Source organism: Cyprinodon variegatus, unplaced genomic scaffold (genome assembly GCF_000732505.1).
Source record: "Cyprinodon variegatus isolate N-32 unplaced genomic scaffold, C_variegatus-1.0 Scaffold161, whole genome shotgun sequence".
Taxonomy (NCBI): Eukaryota; Metazoa; Chordata; class Actinopteri; order Cyprinodontiformes; family Cyprinodontidae; genus Cyprinodon; species Cyprinodon variegatus.
The window spans coordinates 942,315-963,864 of NW_015150614.1; the positions used below are offsets into that span (position 1 = coordinate 942,315).

A 21,550-nucleotide genomic window follows, 5' to 3' on the forward strand; every position below is an offset into this window, starting at 1 on the left:
ACATTTTTCTTGGAAAATATTACATGGATCCTTCTTCAACGTTGTGTCAATCTGACCCCAAGCCTTTTTTGGGGGGTATAAGTAAGGATTTCTACATGATCAAAAGATAAATTAATAAATATACAAATTTTTTTTCTTTTATTATATGTATATAAGAACTTCTTATTCATGGAAAAGAAAAAAACAATCAACTGATCATAGGGATCCCTAAGCATTCGCCTTGGTTAAATTTTTCCTTGGGCCAGACCTAGAAAACATCAGTCACATCTCTAGTAATTGTAATAAAGCTCAGTGAAACAGATTGACAATAACATAGAACCAAGATTTTGCTGTGTTATTATAAACATTTAAAGAAAATCTGTGCAATAGGATCTCATTGCTTTTATTTAATACAGAGAAACAACAATGATCTCACTTATTGTTAAAAAAAATAGGTTATATTGAGAACATGATAGTAAAAGTTGCTTCATTTTAGAATGTATTATGAGTGAAAAAGAAAATAGAGATCTAAAAACAAATGATAATCCATCTTTTGTTTATATCTTGGGTGGGATATGGGTCTGGTGTGCATTTTGAGCTTTGGACAGTCCATAATAGAGATAGACGGGATAAACTAGTATGCACGCACGCATTTATATCCGGGCAATTTAGAGCAACCTCTTTTAGAGTGTTGGAGGGACCTGGAGAACCTGAGGGAGAGAACAATTCCAAACAGAAAAAAACAAAGCCAGGTTTTAAAACCTCATATGAAGCCATAGTAATATCAACTGGGCAGTCCAGCTGTTCCAGTATGGCAGTGTCTAAGAGAATAGTTTCCAGGATGTTGCATGCATTATGTCAAAGATAATGTGTGCAGTAGAGTTCATGTTTTTCCTTAGTTCAGGTAAAGAAGTACTTGAAATGCCTCCAATGACGGTCCCTCTCCGTTCCAGTGTAACGACACACCAGGTTACAAAGCATTGTCCATACGATGTGGATGAGCAGATGATCTTTACAGATGTTTAGAGAGGGCTGACCTGACTCGGATGCAACACCAGTAGAGTCTACAAACCAGACCATCATGGCTAATATCAGTGTCAGACCCAACAAATACCCATGTGGAAGAATAGTCAAAACGTTTTATGAAATATTTCCAAATCAGATGGAGAATTTTACAAGCAGAGTTGAAGCTTTTTATGTCTATAAAGGGTGGGCAGACATCAGATTTAACTGTATGGATTACAAATCAGATATCACTCAACTTCATATCCAAGTGAGGGAGGTTGAGTGATTATTTTAGTAATATAGTGCATAGTAATCAGTTTAAGCCACATTTTTCATTAGTCTTCAACTGAGTGCTATACTTATGAGCACTCTCTTCTGGGCAGATTAACTGTGAAACTATAATACTAACATTAACTGGTTACTTTGACAGAGTACCTGCTTAGGCACAGCCTGCAGCTGGTTGATTAACAGATATACTGCTTAGGATAGTGTCAATAATAGGGATGGATGGGCTTCATTTGGTTTCCACACCATCAATCTCCATGTTTACCACAACTGGAGCTGTTTTTAAACAGCCAAATTTATTTTTCTTATGTGAGAAAAAATGCATTGCCCTTCTTTTTATTTTTTACAGCCAGTTAATCAGCTGTGCACAGTATCAGGTGAGCGAAGGACAGCGATGTTCTTCTCCATACAGGCATGGAGAAAATTACAGTCACTTTGTCACTCTCTCGCTGTCTCAAAAAAAGGATTTTAAACTGCGAGAAAGGTAATAGTGTGTGAAAATGGTAATTTTCAAAAACCTGGTTGTACTCTGATGCCAATAACCAGACCACATTTATTAAGATTTAACACGGCCCCTTTATTTTCAGTATCAAACCCTTTAATAATTATGATGATTATGTGTAGAATCTATTTTATGTTTTCAAAGGATGAATGTTTTTTAGCCATGTTATCAAAGTGTTAAGCTGTGTTTTAGAGGCATTGGGTCACAAAAAGTGTGATGGAATTAGGCCTGAGTTGCTCCTTTTCTTTATCTATAAACTGACTTATCACTGTGAGAAAATGAGAGAAGCAAATGCCCTGGGAAAAAAAAAAGAAGTTGAAGAAAACAGCTCATAGAATTGCCCTCCCTCTGAACTCTGAATGAAAGCGTGTTGAAACCCTACAAAACTTGCATTTTTTAACAGGATATAGCATCTTTTCCCTATCCTTCTTTCATCTGAGTCTGTACACTTATTTAGTACAAGGTTAGTTCTTGGATTTGCAGTTAACCTTTCACCAACCTCTTCCCAGCCCTACTTCCTTGATACCATAGTGAAAAGGCCCGGGGCAGTATGACCTTCTGAACTTACAGAAAATAGAGCCTGGGTAACAGCCTGGCCCACTGTGAGAAGGTCACAGGTTTATTTCACATTGGCTCCCAATGTGTCTCAGAGCAGAAAACACAGAGTATCTGGAGGTAACTGACAATAAAGAGCCTGGCAGTTTATTTATAGAATGCTTAAGATTCATTCGCTGTGCATGATACTGGATTAGATTTTGTCCTTGGAAGTTTCTCTGTTAGAGGAGAATAATCTGGAAGTGTCCTTGTATGTTAGATATGTTTGCAATTCTCACAGAGTTATCTGAACTCTGAGGGTTAGGAGGTTGTAGCCCCAGTTGTGACCCAATTTTTGAAAAACGCTAAAATGCCCTTTTGGAAGCAAAAATGCATGCTTAAGTGCCCTCTCTTGAGCCAGGGTGTGTGTGCTAAAGTGCCTCCATTAGAGCCAAAACGTGCTAAACTGTCCTCTCGGGAGGAGAAATGCATGCTAAAGTATCCATATGGGAGACAAAATGTGTGCTAAAGTGGCCCATTGGGATCCAAAACATGTGAAATTATATTTTTTAAAACACTGTACAGTACAGTACAGTACAGTAGTTTAGTTAGTTTTTTTTAACTCCCACTTATTTTGGTATTTATTTTTTAAATATACTTTTAAGGTCCACATTTGCTTGACCACTTTTGCTGTAATGCTGCTGTAACAACACAATTCCCAATTTCTATTCTACTCTAGAGTATCCCCTTGGACACCAAAGTGCATGCAAAAGTGGTAGCCGTAGCGCATGCTAAACTTCTCTCGGGAGGCAAAGTTAATGCTAAATTGACCCCTTGGGAGCCAAAATCCGTGCTAAAATGCTCCTCAGGGAGCCAAAATGCAAACTAATCTGCCAATTCTAAAATAGTTTATTAATCCCAAAGTGAAATTAAATGTTGCACCTACTCATAGTTTATTTTTTTAAAACAGGTGTTGCAGGTGTTGATAGCTGTAAGCAGGAAGTATCTTCTGTGTCCCCTTGGGAGCCAAAATGTGTGTTAACATGCCCTCTACAGTGATCAGGTCACGCTATAAAACAAGCAATTGAAAGGTTTGACTCGTTTTAAATAGACTAATGAAATTTGCTAAAAACAAGAACGAATTTCATAAAAGGATTTCTCTTTTTGTCTTAACAGAGACTTAAATTGTCTCAAGTGAATCAAGGTGGAAATTTTCAGATCCTGTTGCAGAGTAACCTACGGTATGTTGATGGGGCTGAGTAGGAGAACGTCTTTTCTCCAAGTTCTGACTGCACTGAGGGAATAGTGAGGGAGATGAGGACAAGTAGGGCGGAAAAAGTCCAAGGACAGTTTAATAGATAAAGATATATCAATGCAGGAGCCTATGAATTGATAATAATGGCCAGCTCACCTGAGAATATAAATGACAGCGGTGAGTGAAAGATTTACATCCTGTTATAAACCTCAGAGCACCATGCTAGATTGCGTCGTACATATGGAGACAGATGCATTGGAATAAAAAGCAGCAGAATAATCTTACAAGGGCATGGAGGCCACTAAAACAAGATGCTTTATAGTACTGAAAGGAAATAAAAATATAAATGTCCTAAGAGAAAGCCTAGTTTTACCTTCAACTGCTTTACTAAATTTTCAATATGAAACTTAACAAAAATACACCTTCCTTACTATAATGACAGGTTTTCTGGTACTTCTCATCTTTAAGTCTGACTCAGATGAATCTAAATCTGTTGGAGTGTACAGACCTTTTGTAGAATAGGGGCAGAAAAAAAGGGCACTTATTGCAGTTTGTGATTTTTATTTATTTATTTTTATCATAAATGGCCTTTTCTTGAAGATGAGATCGTACAGTAAATCTCAATGAGATGAGCAATATATGTTGCTTATATGACCTGGAGACTGGTCGGGTCCACGGGACCTGCTGCATAAAGGTGCTTAATCATCCTATGTAACTTTTTATTTTTATTTTGCAAAGCCTTGGTCAAATGGAGGCAAAAAGGTAAAATATTTTTTTTAAACTAAAGTTGCAAAATAATTGCACATGTAAAACCTCTAAAAAAAAATAGAGCATTCATAGGGTAATAGAGCTAAAAAAAAAAAAAAAAAAGTACAAACTATTAAGCTGCCCTTAATACAGATTTGGTTATTGTCAGTAGATCTGCAACAGCCGCTACTACTGGCTCTTTTTCTAATGTTTGTCTTTGGTGAACATGAGGTGAGCATGTTTTCATTTTAAAAATAAGGTGTTACTGGTTCCAGTGACAGGATTACTGGACTCCCCATTCAGCTTTAAGACAATTAAGTCAGATTTTGAAGGGGGCTGAGAGTGGTTAGAGTCTTGCAACTGATTGGCCCACAGATCTAAACAGAGGGTGGTATTAGAATGACAAGCCGCTCCTATTGGCTGGGGAGTGAAGCCAGTGCTTTCCCATCTGGCTCCTGTTCTTCAGGGATAATCCTCTCAAATACCTTCACAGATGTTTACAACACAATATAGACTGGAAGAGCAGAATTTAATTTTGGCTCCTGTTGGACTTTATCATTGTATCTATTTTTTAATATTAACATTTTAAAGATCACAAATTATATATAAAAAAGAAAATCTAAAAATAAGTCATCCAAATGGCTACATTTTTGTTTATCTTTGGTTTATCCTCTTAAAATTGTATTATTTAGGTCATTGGGTTCTGGTTTTAATGCATACATCTGATTTATTGCCAGGGGGTCAAAAAAGGCACAACCTACCTAATGAACTAAATGAAGAACTGTGCACTGAAATAAGAGAATCCCATCTTTTAAAGGCTGGAGAACAACACTGACTCATACGCAGCAGAGGGAAAGGATTTGTTACACCCTGAATGACAGACTAAAGGATTTTAAAGGCATTCGGAAAATTGGTGATCTCATTTATGGGAGAGAAGGACAGAACATACAATACCCTGGGATCAGTTATTAATCATAGCACCTACAAAGATGGGATAGTTAGTGGGGAGAGGGGAGAATGGTGGCATGCCTCTGTCAAATGTCCTTGCCTCATTTTTATTTTTTTTCATCAATGTTTATAGAATTTTAAAGCCAGTAATACTACTACAGAGTTATATTTATCATGTTACTTTAATGTCTTATGACAACAATATTAGAAGCAAAATTAAACAGTTGATTGTAGACTAATGAAACACTGAATGAATGCATTTCAGGTGAAGGTTTAAAATCCTTCCACAAGGGGGTGTATAACTCCATAATTTTAACACGGGTCCATTATAAATTTATTATTATGTTCACATTCTGTAGGGTTTAAGATTTTTTTTTTTAAATCTGTTTATGTGAGACATTTTATATAAAAAACAACAAACAAATGTGTTATATATATATATATATATATATATATATACACACACATATATATATATATATATATATATATATATGTGTATATATGTGTATATATATATATATACACACAAGCTGACTGATGGGGTAAACCAATTACAGTATTCAACACAGAATTGAACTTTTGTTCCTTGTGTGTGAGGGTAACAATTAGCAAAACTAGATACAGATTAGTTTAGTCCATAGTGCACTTTAACAAAGGAACTATCTTTATATATTATATATATATATATATATATATATATATGAAAATTATGACAGCAAAAGTATGTCGATATATTTTATTTCCATCATTTGATAATGTTTTCCTCTATTCATGGGAAAATATAAAATATATAATTCATCATTCAAATAAACAGAATCAATTATGACTGAAATGTAATTTTTCCATAGTTCAAGGTGGACTTCACAGTGGAGCAGTTGTCTTGTAGAAAGGTGGTCTTTAGTTGAATCCCTTCTGCATGCAGTGTGCAGGTTCTCTCCTCCTGGACTCCAGATTTATGACCACTTGGTTAATTAGTTTCTCAGTGGAAGACCTGTGCAGGTTGTGAACCAGCCTTTTCCTTAACGACTACTATAGATAGGAAACTGCAAATGCAAGTTGGTGAGTACAGTGAACGGATGAATAATTCATTTTTTAAAGTGCACTATCAATAAATTAAGCTGTAGCTCTGGTTTTACTAATCATTACCCTCAACCACAAAGACCAAAAGTGCTACTTGTTAATGTATTATTTGAAAGTTTAATTCTGCAGTGAATGCTGCAATTAGTTTACCTGATCTATCATCCTTACTCAAAGTAATTATAAACACACACACGTTTGGTTTTTTTGTATATAAAATGTTGAGCATTTACTTCCTGGTTAAGATGCAGCATTGTTTTTCTATAGACATCAAAAAGCAAAACCACATTCATAGTTACAGTATAGCCATGCTCAATTAAAATATTGATAAAACATGAAAAATAAATAAGTAAAAACAGGCTGAAAACTACAGATTACCATTCTTCCATCTTGTAGTTGTGCAGCTCTCTGTGCCGGTCCATCAAACCCAACCAATCACAAGGCCTAGAAGCTGGAAATTCAACCCCTATGCTTAAAAAAATATGGAGATTTGCCACATTAAAGTACATTAAAATTGTTTCGTTTTAGTCAACTTTTTGTTACATTTGGAAACATACTGTGACATGAATTTTGCAATGTTTGTCCGCCAAACAAAATTAGTACGTAGATTCAAAAAAACAGAAGTTAAACTGAACATCATAAAACAGATGCATATTTAGATGCAGACTGTTCCAGTTCATACACACTAAACCCGTTTCTAAATTATTTTGGGGAACCTCAGGGCACTAAACCCACAGAGGGACACAGCTGGGGGAATATTAAGTGTATCTGGGCTTTTCATTAACTTCTTAAACTTCCGGAAACTTAACGGGCTCTGCACTTAACAAGTAAAAGAGGAATCAGGTAAAGCAGTTAATTAAAACCCAAATGTTGCTTTCCAGAATTAAATTTTTATTTGTTTGTTGATATGATACCAAGTCAGTGCTTACAATAAAAGTTGTGAAATTATTACAACAATAAATTGAAAACTCTATATATTATGATTCATAAAGTATAAAAATAAAGATTCTGTTTTATATTCATTCCCATCCCATTAGATTTTTTACACTTTTTGTAGAAAAAGGAAAAAAAACAGCTGCACAAATACTGGTTGATATACAGTAATATATGGCATTGATCCTTTGTAATCAATAATTGTATTATTCAACATATTTAACAGAGCGCTTATGTTAGGCATTGACAGTACATTAGGATACAAACAGTAGTGGAAAAAGCCAATTAGCTTTACCAGTGGCTTACTTTTTTTTCTTATTTGAAATAATGGCAGGTTTAATTGAGGTATGACCTGTGGTCTATGTAAGTTTTAACCTTTAATGTTGGAAAACGTTGGAGTCTAAAAAGATGCATGCAAATTTGTAGAGTAATCTAGCATACCAGTGTACATCTGATATCTCCAAGAAGCACTGCTCCTGATCTTTCACAGCGAGAGGTTCACTGCCATTGTCATGTTTGTTTATACTTGCTTTGTCCGATGCAGTCAAAGTGCCAAACTGTTTTTCAGTCTTAGTGCAAGCTGATTGCTCTTCTTTTGCAGTTTTCCTCCAAAATAACTGGTCCAGTGAGTGGAGAAGTCGCAAAGGTCCAAATGCCCAGTGTGCAAGGTTGTGGTCCTCCAGCAGTGCGTAGCTGGAAACCAGCACCCCGTCAACAAATAAAGTTCCAGCTTCAGTCAAGGGTGCAAACACACCCATGCTTTCAGTGAGAGAAATGGACACGATCCGAGATTTTTCAGTTTGGCCTCCTGCCGTGCTGATGAGGACACAGTCCCCAACTTTGGCCCTGCTGGCAAACTGAGCCTGATGCTCCCTGTGTCCGCAGTCAGGGTCTAAAAACATTAAATGATGTGTAGTCAGGACCAGTCGGTGTCCACCAGCTGTCTCCAGAGACAGAAAGAGAGACTGTTTTTCCTGATCCCGGTGCAGAAACAGGAGTACTTGGCTATAAATGACTTGGCCTGTCCCAGACAGAGCCAGGACCCTGTCGCCAGGGGCCAATGATGACAGAGTCTTCTGCTTCCCTCCAGCAACGGTCACCCGGGCCCAGCCTGGGAAACAGCCACCCCTTTCCACTGCTTCAGATTTATCTGCAGAGATGATCGAAGAGAAAGCATTCCATATCATTTCAAGAAACTGAAAAAGCTAAAAAGATGACATTTAAACCTCACATACCTTAATACATGAGAATAAGTAGATGTTAGTTTTAGCATTTTATGTAGATTCTTTTATAAAATTATATTTTATATACATGTCATCATTCAACAAATGAAAAACCCACAGAAATCCAAATGTTAAAAGCAGAAATGTTACACTTGACCTACGCAATTATAGGGAAGACTGCTGACTTGGACAGTAGTCCAACACAGTCATTGACATCTTCTGCAGGGAGGGGAGGTACAAAAGATCAAGATGCTGCCTTTTCATTGCATGATGTATCCAAGCATATCAATGGAAAATTAAGTGGAAGGAGTGAAAAAATGTTTAAAATAGATACAAATGGAATCCTGATCAGTTTAAGAAGTTAGATTTACGAGGCGATTACAGCCACTGGAGTCACAGCTTCAAGCTTTTCTGCTTACAGACATATCCTGTTCTCTGTGATAGATTGTTCTTAAACCAAATGTGGCTTTATAAAGATTTCCCAGTATGACTTGGTTTTTTCCTCTTAATATTCATTATCTGCTAATGGACCCTGGTGTTTTTACATTTTATTGGCCAGAAAACCAGGCCAAGCGGCATCCCATAGACCAACAGTTCAAGCAAGCTGAAAGCCACTACTGGGCATTGTGGGATACCCATCATGCTGAACATATTCAGTAATTCATGCAAAGTTGATGTACAGTGCATGGACATACTTTTAAAGAGGCTTATATCTCTGTGCCAAATTTCCCCTTTTCAAATTGTTATAGTCAGATATTTTAACTTCCTAAGCAATAACTGTCGGTTCTTTATTAACTTAATGTAATAATAATCAAATTTACGGAAATACACATTAACAGAAAATGTGATAAAAAAAATTCATTATGATAATATTTTACTCTACTGAAACATAGTTGTGGTTGCAAATAATCCTCACCTGCTTTTACTGAACAGTGGATGTGATATCTGGACTCATAATGGACCCAGTCAAAGCCGGCCTCTACAGCCAGCTGAGCCAGGATGCCGTACTTCTTTGTTTCTCTGTCATCCGTAGTTATATCCACAGCCCGGCCTTCGTAGTGCAGAGAGCCTGGAGGGTGGTGGCCGTCTTCATCCCAGGCTTCTGTCACACGCAGGTGCACCCCTGGCCACTGGTTCATCACAGCAATTGCAAGCCTGTTCAAACAGTCCTTACATCTCTGCAAGAGAACAAAACAGAGTGGAGTTTTAGGATTAGAAGAAATCAGTTTACAGGCAAGTGCAGATCCTCAAGCCTGGTTTTTAGCTCCAAGGGTGCTTCATGTTTTAAACATCTCATTTGAACATTTTGATTAAAAAACTGGCATGCAAAAGAGATTATCATTTTATATGGCATGCTGGAGCAGCAACATAACTAAAACAAAGGTTAGTAGGTAGGACCACTGGGGTAGGAGGACAATATGAGCTTTTCACAATTAAACATCACCATTAATACCCTTTTCTTGACTCTGATATCTCACTAAAAAGAATATAAAAATATAAGAATATAAAAAGAGACAAAAGAAGAGTGGAGCATCACTGTCAACACCATGAAATTTCTACCAAAGACACAGAACATCATTTGGGTTCTAGTTTTTTTTTAAATCACTATTTCATTAAGAAAATTAGCTAAAGCTGCTGTAATCAGTCCTATACAAAATTATTTTTTTAATTATTATTAAATATGCTATTTGTTCAATAAGACATGACTAAATCAGATCTTTTCACTTTCCATTCTGTAAATGATAGCTGAATTAGAGAAGCATCTGTCAGGATTTTCCTTATTGAGGCCAATTTCTTTTAGGTCTGATTCAAAAAGGCAAATAATGAATACATTTTTTAAAAAGTCAAGGTTTTTCCAGCTCATATGCATATTTTTGACTTGCTTAATTTCACTAATAGTGATTAAAAGTACAAGCAGTTGGTTGACTTTCTTTAATTTTTTAATTAAAAGAAACAGGTGGGAGCTATAAGGCTGTAGGCAGTTTCAAAGGAAAGAAGAAAATTGTCAATTCCAATCAATGCAAAATCTTTAAATCTAAATAAGTAATTTTTTCTTCAAATAAGTGCATTTGTTTATTCATTGAGGAGATAAGTTAGACACTTTGCAAAAAAAAAACAAAAAAAACAAGACAATTTACATTTAAAATAAGAAAAAATAAATTGTTTTATTTCAACTGCACATTATCTAATTATCTTATTTTAAGTGTAAAAAATACTCATCCCATTGGCACATCATCCAATTTACCTACTCAAATTAAGGGTAAATACACTTAATTTAAGAAATACTGACTTATTTCTAGATCGTTTTTACAGTTGGCTGCTTAATATTTACCTTTATGTGAGACACTGAATCTAATTACCATCCAAATAGTCCTTTACAGGTTTCGTTTCTTTAGCTATGAAAGTTTTCTTTGAAAGAAAAACTTCTCCATTCCCTCCTCAGACATGCTCGGTACGGTGCCTAAGCTGAACTCGTTCCAACATCATATGTGAACAGCAAAGGCAGTGCTAATTACTGTAGCCACATATCCCAGTCAACACCTAAGTATAGAGACCGATAAAACACAGATCCTCCCTCACACTGCTAAAGGCCATCTGAGCTTTGTGCAAACAAACTGTCTGCAACCTACTGTAGCCAGTTTAGCAAATTCTTTGGCCTTTTCATCAGGGTTACAGAATAATCAAGGCCATTCTCTGCCTTTCCAGATTGTTCCAGGCTCTAGTAAGACACTTTCACCCCCAAGACATTTGATCAAATGTGTGCACAGTGACTCTTAACACCCCCATGGCTATAATGTTGCAGACTGTGTCAGCATTGTCGCAAAATAGAGTTGGGGGAACCAAAAAGATGATGAGAGCAGCAGCTTCTGAGATGCAGTCGTTATTTCTTCAGAGCATGATCAGTTGAGTCATTTTATTGCCTCTACAAGGTTTCATGTTTTTTTTTTTTCTCCAAGAATAAATTTATGCAAGAAAATAAGAGAAAAGGCAATAAAATACGGATGACAGCAAGATCAAGAGCTCGGTGAGAAAAAAGCAATGCAGAGGAGGGTAGAGGTTGAGGCGAACAAGGAGGCCAGAGGGGAAGAATGTATGGGCTTGGACTTGGGAATGTGACAGAAAGAGTGAGAAAGAGTGAGGGGCAGAAAACAAACTGGGTACATTTCTCTGGCAATGCCATTGAAGAGAGGCGTTTCATTGTCACAACTACAATAGTCGCTTTTCCAACGGTGCAATTACTTCAGCAGGCGGGAATTTTAGTATAGGCGACCTTTTCGGAGTTCTCGAAGTGACGCACAAAGAGCGTCTTTCACGTGTACAGGGGGTCACATGCACACATACACACGTTCTGATTGGGAACACAGAGGGTATGCATATACAATTAAAGATTTCCATCACATAAAATCACTCCAGAAGTGGGAAGGAATACAGATCTGCATCCTAAACATTCCCTGCGGTGCAAACACAAATGAATAATTCTTCTGGTAAGGAAACAAAGTCTGCAACTCAAATCGTTTTGTTTTGTTTCACAAAGTCTTTGGTTAAAGATTAAAAAGGAACAGTTTCTCTGAGGAGCATGTGTGCAGAATTACATCCTGATCTTCTCACCTATAAAAGCTGCAGCAGGTGGAACAAAGGTTTCAGAAAACAATGACTAAGGTGCCTTGATTTGATATTAAGGTAACATATTAGCATCGCAAAAACTATATGAGCTGTTAATGCCAGTCAGCATCTGTCTGCAAAAAATTAGATGGACAGTAATACAACAAACAAACACATAAGCACAGATTTAATCAACCAACCTGTCTTTGATCACTGAGCAGCTGATCAAATACCTGAAATGTATTATCCGCTCATTCAGTAATTGCATTAAAATGAAAACCTCCTGACCATTTAGGTTTGTAAAAAAGTTTTTTTTTTGCATTCATAAAGGGACAAATGCTTTAATGAATAATCTTATATTTCCATTTATTTTCTCCTTTTATTAACCAATTTTTTCAGCTAATTTATGCATTTAACAAGAAAGATTCACAAAATGCATCTCTTTAAAACAAAATACAGCAAGTTTTCTCTTCTATGCATTATATTCAATTAAATAAATAGAGGTAAAACAATCAGAGACAAGGAGAGTTAAATCAGATGCCAGACAATGCCTTTTTGGTGGACCTCTCAAAATGACCTTTAAATCAAAAGCACAGTTTTTCACTAATGGGTTGTATTCTTTCTTTAGAATACAGACTTCTAAAATCATGGGGGCAGAGCATGGTTTAAAGGAGGGACAGGGACTCCATAGGGAAGAAGGAGATTATCTGGGATTTGATTACGGACATTAAGACTTTCTCTGAATGTTTTCTCTCAGTTTCTCTGCCCATTTTCTGTCTGATAATTCTTGATGATGTCCACAGGCTTTATCAGCAAAAATCACGATCGGAAGTAAAACCTCTAAGAAAATCAAATATTGGTGTCATCCAGGAAAAACCTGATCAGTGCATCTTTCCCATTTGATTGTAAAGATGAACAAATCTTTATTGTTTGTTCTGACAATTAACCCCTTTAAGATGAGTTTTCCAACTGAAATCAAATGAGAAATGTATAACCACACCATTATAGGCCTTACCTTGGTCATGACCCGGTCTGCGCTGGTGTTCTCCTCATCCTTGAAGATAATGTCTGGGTTGTAGTTGCACACCAGCTGATTGAAGCGCTCCGAGTTGCGTGAGATCTTGCCCTCAGCCCTGCCACTGGCCCCAAGGGTGTTCTCTGAGAAGTTTGGGAAGAACTGCTTGTAACGCATCGGTGTGAGCTTCCTGGGCCTGGAACGCGTGCCGTACCCAGGACCCGGTCCACATCCCTGGACCACGCCTAACCAGGTACAAGCAGCGAGCAGGCCAAGCGGTGCCAGGCTGGCCCACCACGACTGCTTCATTGGGGAGGGTTGGAGCTCAGAGGCTCAGGGTGACAGCCCAGTTCAAGGTGTGTGACAGCAACTGAAGGAGGGTAGGATCTTGGTCCATACTAAATCATGGACTGCTGGTGCTGATGGACTAAAAAGAACAAACCTACAATGCACAAATCTGGGGGGTTTAGATTGTTTTGTATAAAATAGGCATTGATCAAAAGTAAGTTTAAATCTATAAAGTGAATGCTGCAGCTTCTAGAACAAAAAAAAAAAGCTGTTCAAAAAAGTGATCTGATTGGTTAAAGTATTGCTAAAGTTAAAGCAGCATGAGGTCTGTGATGATGGATCTCCTGGATTCCTCCGCAGGTGTTTTGGAGGGTTTCTCCTCACTTACCGCTTCCCTCTCCTCTCTAACTCCTCTAAAGGAGGCGCACACCTAAAGTCCGACGCTTTTCCTGACTTTCAAACCTTCCTCTGGCGCTGACATCCTCTCTGTGCGTCCTAATTTCTCGCCTCTTTTTTAGATCTGCTTTCTGTTTCGTCCACCGTCTCCGGTCGCGTCCCTGCGCTCCTGGCCACCTTGCGCCAGCCATTGGGTCTTATTAGCATCCGGACAGATTGCCCTCCCTTCCTCTGCGCGCACAGCACACGCCTCCAATTCAGCCATACAAAGAACATATGATGTTAACACAATGACCATCAATTACCCATTCCGGATGATTAACCCTTTCATCATATATGGGTATATTTGTGTTTTGCTTCAAAAGAGCTTTTACACTTGAAAAGGTGTAAAGATACAAATTTAAATAGCATTGAAAAGTTTTTAACTTTAACAGATTCATATTTAAAATAAAGAAAAAGAATTGCTGCATATAGAGTAATATTTTAAACATTTATTTTGTTAAACTTCATTAACTAAGCTAAAAAATGAAATTCAGGCTCTCTGAAATTGTGAGAATCACATAAGTGCAATAAAAACTGATCTAAAAAAAAAAAAAAAAAACACACAAAACAGAAGCTGACAGTTATCCATACATTGGATCCTCTAGGACAGTTTTTCCTAACCTTTTTTGGATTGTGTTCCCCTTTGGGCATTTTGTCTCACCATGAGTACCCCTAGGCAGTTGCCTAAGACCCTAAGTTCCTGGGGGCCCCATAAAACTCTTTTCCTTATTTGTGCACATTAATTATGTTTTTGATCAGAGGCGTAGCCAGAAATCTTTTTTAAGTGTGGCCAGGCAATAACCAATGTACACTGAGGGATGGCCAAAAGCGGATAGGCGCCAGAACCTCAGGGTAAATCTACAACAGGAAAATTAACAAGCAGAACATCCCTATTTCTAAATAAAGACAAACTATAATTTTCTAAAGCCTTTGCTAACAAATAGATGCATCTACAGTGGATAAAACTCTTTTAGTTTTGAATTCTGGGTTGTAAATCTTTACCATTGTCATTACTTACCTACTTGTATCAATAAACATTCTGTATAAAATTTATATTTACAAGCACTTATATCAACATAAATTGATTATTTGAAAAGTTTTTATTAAAATTGTTATTTATCTATGATTTCACTGTAGACTCCTAGATGACTTTCAGGGACACATAATTTTCTCTTTTCCCCATATAACAGGAAATCTAGTTCTGAAAAGAGCATGAATTCTGTACTTATCATATTGGATGTTAGTATATTGATGTGTTTAATTAACCACAAGAAATGAAAATGTTTTGACCACCCCTGGCCCCCCATCTGGCTATGCCACTGTTTTTGATAAAAATCCTTTTAAAATCCATTCCTGCAGCTATTATTTCATACAAATAAAAAATGGAGAACAGATAAGCAGATCATGGCTTGTCTACAGTGAAAAGAAGGGCTGAGTTATTTACTTTTGCTGTCGCCTTTTTGAAAAACACAGGAAGAGCAATCAGCTAAGTGAGCTTAGTGCTTCCATTCCTTTTCCATTTTTGAGACGAAAACACGAAAAGTCAGCTGAGTACAAAACATAGAGAGGAAAACAAGAAGAAAAGGGACAAGAAGAGAGGGACAAAATGTTAAACAAATAATGTATGTATATTCTATTAAAATATCTGTATGATGGTTCTGTTTTATGTGTTGTCTTCTCAATTCAGAGGGCCCCCTGCCTGTCTTTGCCTAGGGCCCCAGATTTCCTAAATCAACCCCTGCCTCTCAGTCAAAAGGATTGATGATTGTCCAAAAATGAAAAGTACAATACATGATTATAAAATAAAAACTATTTTACTTACTATTTTTACTTTACTTAAATCTTTTAACCTCAGCATTTAATTAATATCATTGTATACTTTCCATCTCATATAAAAAATAAATTAAAACTGGAGCTCTATCAGACTCCACAACCACCACTGTTCCCAATGACCTCAATAAGATGTTTTATTCATGCTGAGTTTGAAGTTTCTACCTTAGTCAGTTAAATAACATGCTGCTGTCATTTTGCACATCTCTGATGTTGCTGCTTTTGTCAAATATGCATTACTGTAATAATGTCTATAGCTGGATATTGGTTATTTATTCTCCAGGTGCACAGTTTTTATATTGTTAAAACACTTTACAGTACAGTATTTTACTGTTTATCTTTTAACTCTTCCCTTTTGTGTTATTCTTATACATTTTTCTAAGGTCAACATTTGTGTGACAATTTTTTCGATATTTTTTGCTGCTGTAACACCAGAGTTTCCCCATTGTGGGACAATAAAGGAATATTCTATTCTATTCTATTCTCCTCTGAGTAAATCCATTATAAATACATTTAAAGCTGATAAATTGGGAACAAAATGCAGAACAAAAATGATAGACTGACTTAATTAGTTTTACTTTGTTTTCATCAAGACAAAACAGCTGATCCTATAGGCTGTTCTTTACTTATACCGGTATGTGTGTATAAGTCAAAGAAAAAAAACTTGTGTAATTTTTCTATTGGGTCCAAAGCAGAGCAGATCCCAGCACTATTTTATTGTACTACCTAAGAAAATATATTTTTGTACCCATTACAAAACCCTTGCCGACCACTAGTGGTCCTTCCTTTGTTAAGGCAGCTGTATGTTAGGTAAGTGCTGTATCCAAGCACATTTCCATGGAAAGTTGGGTGGAAGGACAAAATCTGGTGGAAAAATGGGTACACAAGAAATACACCAGCTTAGCTAAAGGTCACCTTCCTTGTATTAAGCTACTCCTGAACCAAAGACAACACCTGGCTGAGAGCAAACAGTTTTCTGGTGGTCAAAAGTCCCCTTTATAGATAAAACTAAATGAAGCATTTCATTGGAAAATCATGTTGTCTAATTATTGAGGGAAACGTTGAAAAGTGCAGAATCTCAGTTGATTGAAGTTTCCAGTAAAGTCAGTAAAGAATTGGGTACAGACATCATCTGCTTTGAATTTTGTTGTTTTTAAAGTAAGCACTGCTGTCCACTAGGAAAGCTCAGGCCACTTGATGCTGCTTTAAAGCCTTATGTGGACATTGATTTTATTTTCTATCAGGGCATAATATCTGCCTGTCAAAAAGATGCCAAAACCTGTTTTAATTATCATTATGTTATTTGGTTTGTTTGGCAAGCAAACCGACCTGACCCGAAATCTTTACAGAATCTATATAGTATTGCAAAAAAGAACACAGGACACATACAACCCTTCAACGATGCAGTTACTCTTTAAAAAGAAGAAAGTGTGTATTCTGTACACTACATAGACACTGCATTTAGAAATAATTTTTTTATTGAGGTTACACAAACATTTTAATAAGTTTAAGGTATAATTAGCAAAATAAAGAGAAATAAATGAGTAAAATTATCACTTTGTGAATACATAAGTTCAACCAAATTGACTCTGTTTATGGAAATTTTAAATTATATTCTAATTAGGTGTGCTGGAATATTCATCCATGTACCAACATATGTTAATCCTTCCAACATATTGGAAGGATTAACGTCCACGGCTGTGGAAAAAGGGAAACTCAGATTCTGTGCATCATTTCCTACACAGACCCTATATCTCATACTGTATATCCCAAGTTTCCTCTTTCTAAGAAACATAATTAGGATCTACCTTTATCATCCTCAAACTTAGAATTTATCTCCACTAAAAACAGCCACACAACAACATAATAGAACATATATATCTTCACATTAGGTTTATTCTATAACAGACTGATGTTGAAATATGACTTTATGTGTTTTGAATGCATGCAAGAACAATATAATAAAATGCAGCCAGTGATGCATGATGTCCAGTTTTGCAGTCAGATGATTATTGAGAACATAGAATTAGTTTTCTAGAATGTAAGCGACTATTTGTTAATGGGCGTCCTCGTATGGTTTTGGCGTTATCTTTGCCCATCCCACCCCCTCAAATAACTTATTATTAGACTGAGTTGAAGGTGAGACGACCTAAGAAGAAGCACAAGTGTCCTGCCTTGATACCCCTGACCATGACTTACAGTGTTGCCTTCCTGTGTTCGGGTAGCTGACCTGACCCCATCCGATTCCCTGTAACCCCTCAGGATCTCGTCGCTGCAACGCCCCATGGCCAGATCGCTAACTTATTATTTTTATCCACCTAAAGACAATAGGTTGGAGCCTCATAAAATATCTCCGATAATGGCAGACGAGAGAGAGAGCAAACATTGTGTCCCAAGGGTGAGACATCTGCAATCACCCAAGGAAGCTGAAATTAATGGCAGATTAAAGGTCAGAATTTCTCACAGCACTATCTCTAGTTTTCCTGACATACACAAGGCCCTGATTTTTAAGTAAAGCTCTTTAGCGCATTAACTTTCAGTATTATCCATACTCCTTCAACGTTTGTCACTTTTTGTCACATTAGAGCCAAATTCATTGTGTTGTGTTTTATGAGTAAAAACCCTTCATAGATTTCAATAACATTTTGATCAAAAGCGCAGACATCTCTCCATTTAAGGACCAATCTGTTTTTACATCTGTCCATCTTATCATCTAAACAGTTTTGATTTATTTGCTGAAGACAAACTATAAGTACAACATATTAGAAAATGGTCAAATGACCTAAGAAATCTATTTGCTGGCTGTCAATAGATGATCAATAGACCTGAGCTTCAAATCTCTGCAGCTCCTCTGGAGTGATAACGGGACTTTTTTAAAGAAAAAAAATAAATGGCAAGTCTACATTTAGGCACTTTTTGGTGTTGTTTTTTTTTTTTACTAACATCAGCATTCATACTGAGATTAAACAAGATAATGTGTTACTAAAAATGCTTTTTTTTCTGGATTTTATTCGAAGGGTCTAATAGTAAAGGAGAATTGGGTGCAAATGCATTTTCATTGCATTTCAGGTTGATCAGAGGGATAAAACCCAGATGGAGTAGATATACTTTAATTTAAACACAACTTGAGAAATGGTTTAAACTTTCGTAAGGCTTTGTATCTCCTAACAATTTATTATGACTTAAAATGAAGGACAGATATTTAAACAAAGCCTTAAAATAACATATTGATAGGATTTCTTTTTATTTTTTTTATTTCTACTTATGCGGTCACTGAGTTCCAGAGGGATCAGGGTAAGGCATCCTCATTGGGAGAAGTTTCCAGAAGATCCCAGGATGTTTTAGGGAGGGGTGCCAAATGGCAAAGCTGCATCTTCCTGTCCATCCAGTAAACATGTAGGAAGGCTCAAGTCTGGCCTGAGTGTCACAGATGAGAGATATCAGCCTGTGTAACAAATGAAGAGAATGACTCAATCAATAAAAGCAACAAACACTTTCATATCTTCAATTGGCCATGGCAACGTTTCTCTTCAAAGCCATAAGATGGGGGAGGGCATGAAAGGGAAAGGAAGGAAGAAAACATCTGTGGGCTGGAGATGGAAATAAAGTCATTATTATTATGAGTTTTTATTTTGGTGCCCCCACCCCCCCAGTCCTCCTGCCTCTCTTTGGCTCTAAGCTTTTCACTCCCAGATTTCAGGATGGGAGTGCATGGCTGGGTGAATAGATTTGTTTCCTGTTAAGCCGCTGCTCAGAAAACGAGATCTTTCCTGCTTGGGTTAGCTTTCCTTGCTTTGTTCTTTCCAAAATGCGTTCACCTGAACTGCTCGCTTTGGGTTTTTTAGTGGCTTGCAGGAAATCAAACCAGTTAACGACAGCTTCCATTAGACATTTCCGTCTCAAGTTTCCTTTCATTACGTATTTAACAAAAAAAATAGAACTTATATTTGAAAAATTTGCTGCCTTTGACATTTCAAGTGTTTGGCTTTCTCTCGGAGCTGAATAGACACTCTGCAGGAGCAGCTTCCTCTGATGGAGGCCGTTTTAAAGGTTGTAGAGGAAGAAAGTCAAGGGGGCTACCATATTCTATATGCACCCCACCCACCGACTCTCTCCCTCTTTCACACACAGTTGTGTTTTATTATACTTATGGGACCTCACATTGACTTCAATTCCATGCTTTTACTTTAACCTGAAGATGAAAATTCAGCTGTATGGAAAAATCTGGCATATTTACACGATAAACCTTGTTTTCAGCATGTCAACGAATATACATTGTCCCATTTCAGATAAAGGAATGGAATTTAATTCCTTTCCATGGGCTAACCCAGACCCTTACCCTAACCTTAACCATTACCAACATATCATTTACCCTCAAAAAAACTTGATTCACACCGTTCCCTCAAATCCAACCCCCAACCCTCCTCTGGACCAGATGGTTTGCCCCACAAATACCTGCAGTTCCCACAAGGTAGCATATTTCTGTGAAATTATCCACACAAGGTAACATATACTTGACCACACACAAATCCCTGCTCTCAGCTCATGGACACACCACCCTCTCCACTGTCTCTCCATGTTATCAGTGCAGGAATAGGCAGGGTGGCGCTTTCTGATGTGGCAGCACATGCTGCACGAATCATTGCCTCTGTTCCGTGGTTTAGGTGATGTAAAAAGGGCAAATGGTGTCTGCCTGGCTGAATTTCTGTTAAGTGTTTTTTTGTTGCTTTTAAGTGTAAAGTAGCACCTGTGAGCTGGAGCTAAGATGATGCTGGTGCTCCACTGTCACAGAGAATGAAGTATAAGGGTTGGAACTTCCTGGCTGTGAACACGCAGGTCAAGGTTTGGATAAGACATACAATTATCTGAACTGTTCCCATAAATCAGTTGATGTTGCTCAAAAAACAAACTATTTGCTCTGCAAAGGTGATATGCAGTCAATTGTGATATTGCCTGTAGTGTCACAGCAGATTTTTTTCCAAAAAAACAAAGGCGCTGCTGCACAGTCTGATTGTGTGAAGCGAGTGTGCCGTGAGCGTGCACACAGGATGGCGGCCGGCAGTGGCAAATGGACAGTGAGGCCCATTATCTGTTGATTAGCAAGCAAGTCTCGCCTTTTCCTGACCAAATTTTGCGTTAGCAAGTGCAGAAAGGAGGGAATAACAGCCCCTAATGCACTCTGGCACAAACTTCAAAAGGGCGACTGTCAGGAAAGCTAATCTGTGCTGCTTTTCCCCCTTCATTCCCATGTTTTGACAATAAAGATAGCCTATCTCATCCCATTACAAGCTGCCAGTTTCCCGCCTTGTTCCCGATATGCCTGACATCTCGTCCTGTGGAGTGTGTTACCCAGCTGAGACACTTCATCTGAACTGTCTGTAACCTTTGCATTGAATGGAGCAGTGCTCTGGTGGGCTACGTACCTCCAAGGTAAAGTATTAGGTTCCCCATGCTGGGCCCACCAGAATCCAGGATTTCAATCATCTCTGTCTGTAAGAGTTAGTCCCGTTCAGTAGATATTTATTCACCTTTTTTTTTTTTTAATTAAAGAGATCAAAACACATCCGCTTACTTTTAATGTCATGTTTTGTTTTTCCAAGAGAAAGAGACTAGCTAAGAGCCCATTTTACATGCAGCAGTTGAACTAATTTCCTTTTAAAGGACTGTAGATTATGCTAACAGTTTAATTTGAGCTCTAAGTATCAGAGTAAACAACTCTATTATGATTCCAGTTTCTTAGGACTTTAAAGGACTGGTACCATATTTAATGCAAAACATTTTCCACTCTTTATGCATCTTCTATTCATTAGGTTGAAAAAGATGAATGGGGAAATATATATATATATATATATATATATATATATATATATATATATATATATATA

General features: G+C 37.2%; 1 protein-coding gene across 1 annotated transcript; it reads right to left on the bottom strand.

The window, feature by feature from the left end:
* Positions 1-5,989: 5,989 nt before the first annotated feature.
* On the bottom strand, positions 5,990-13,950 carry LOC107086754 (desert hedgehog protein A-like). The gene is made up of 3 exons (XM_015377896.1): positions 13,110-13,950; positions 9,408-9,669; positions 5,990-8,418 (listed from the first exon to the last, which is right to left on the bottom strand). The coding sequence occupies exons 1-3, from the start codon at positions 13,416-13,418 to the stop codon at positions 7,646-7,648; spliced, it is 1,344 nt and encodes a 447-aa protein (XP_015233382.1). The 5' UTR covers positions 13,419-13,950; the 3' UTR covers positions 5,990-7,645.
* Positions 13,951-21,550: the final 7,600 nt, after the last annotated feature.

Coding starts and splice junctions, on each gene's coding strand:
- LOC107086754 (XM_015377896.1), bottom strand. CDS start 13,418: ATGAAGCAGTCGTGGTGGGCCAGCCTGGCACCGCTTGGCCTGCTCGCT. Junction 9,670..13,109: donor CAGACCGGGTCATGACCAAG/GTAAGGCCTATA, acceptor GTTCTCTTGCAG/AGATGTAAGGACTGTTTGAA. Junction 8,419..9,407: donor CCACTGTTCAGTAAAAGCAG/GTGAGGATTATT, acceptor TCATCTCTGCAG/ATAAATCTGAAGCAGTGGAA.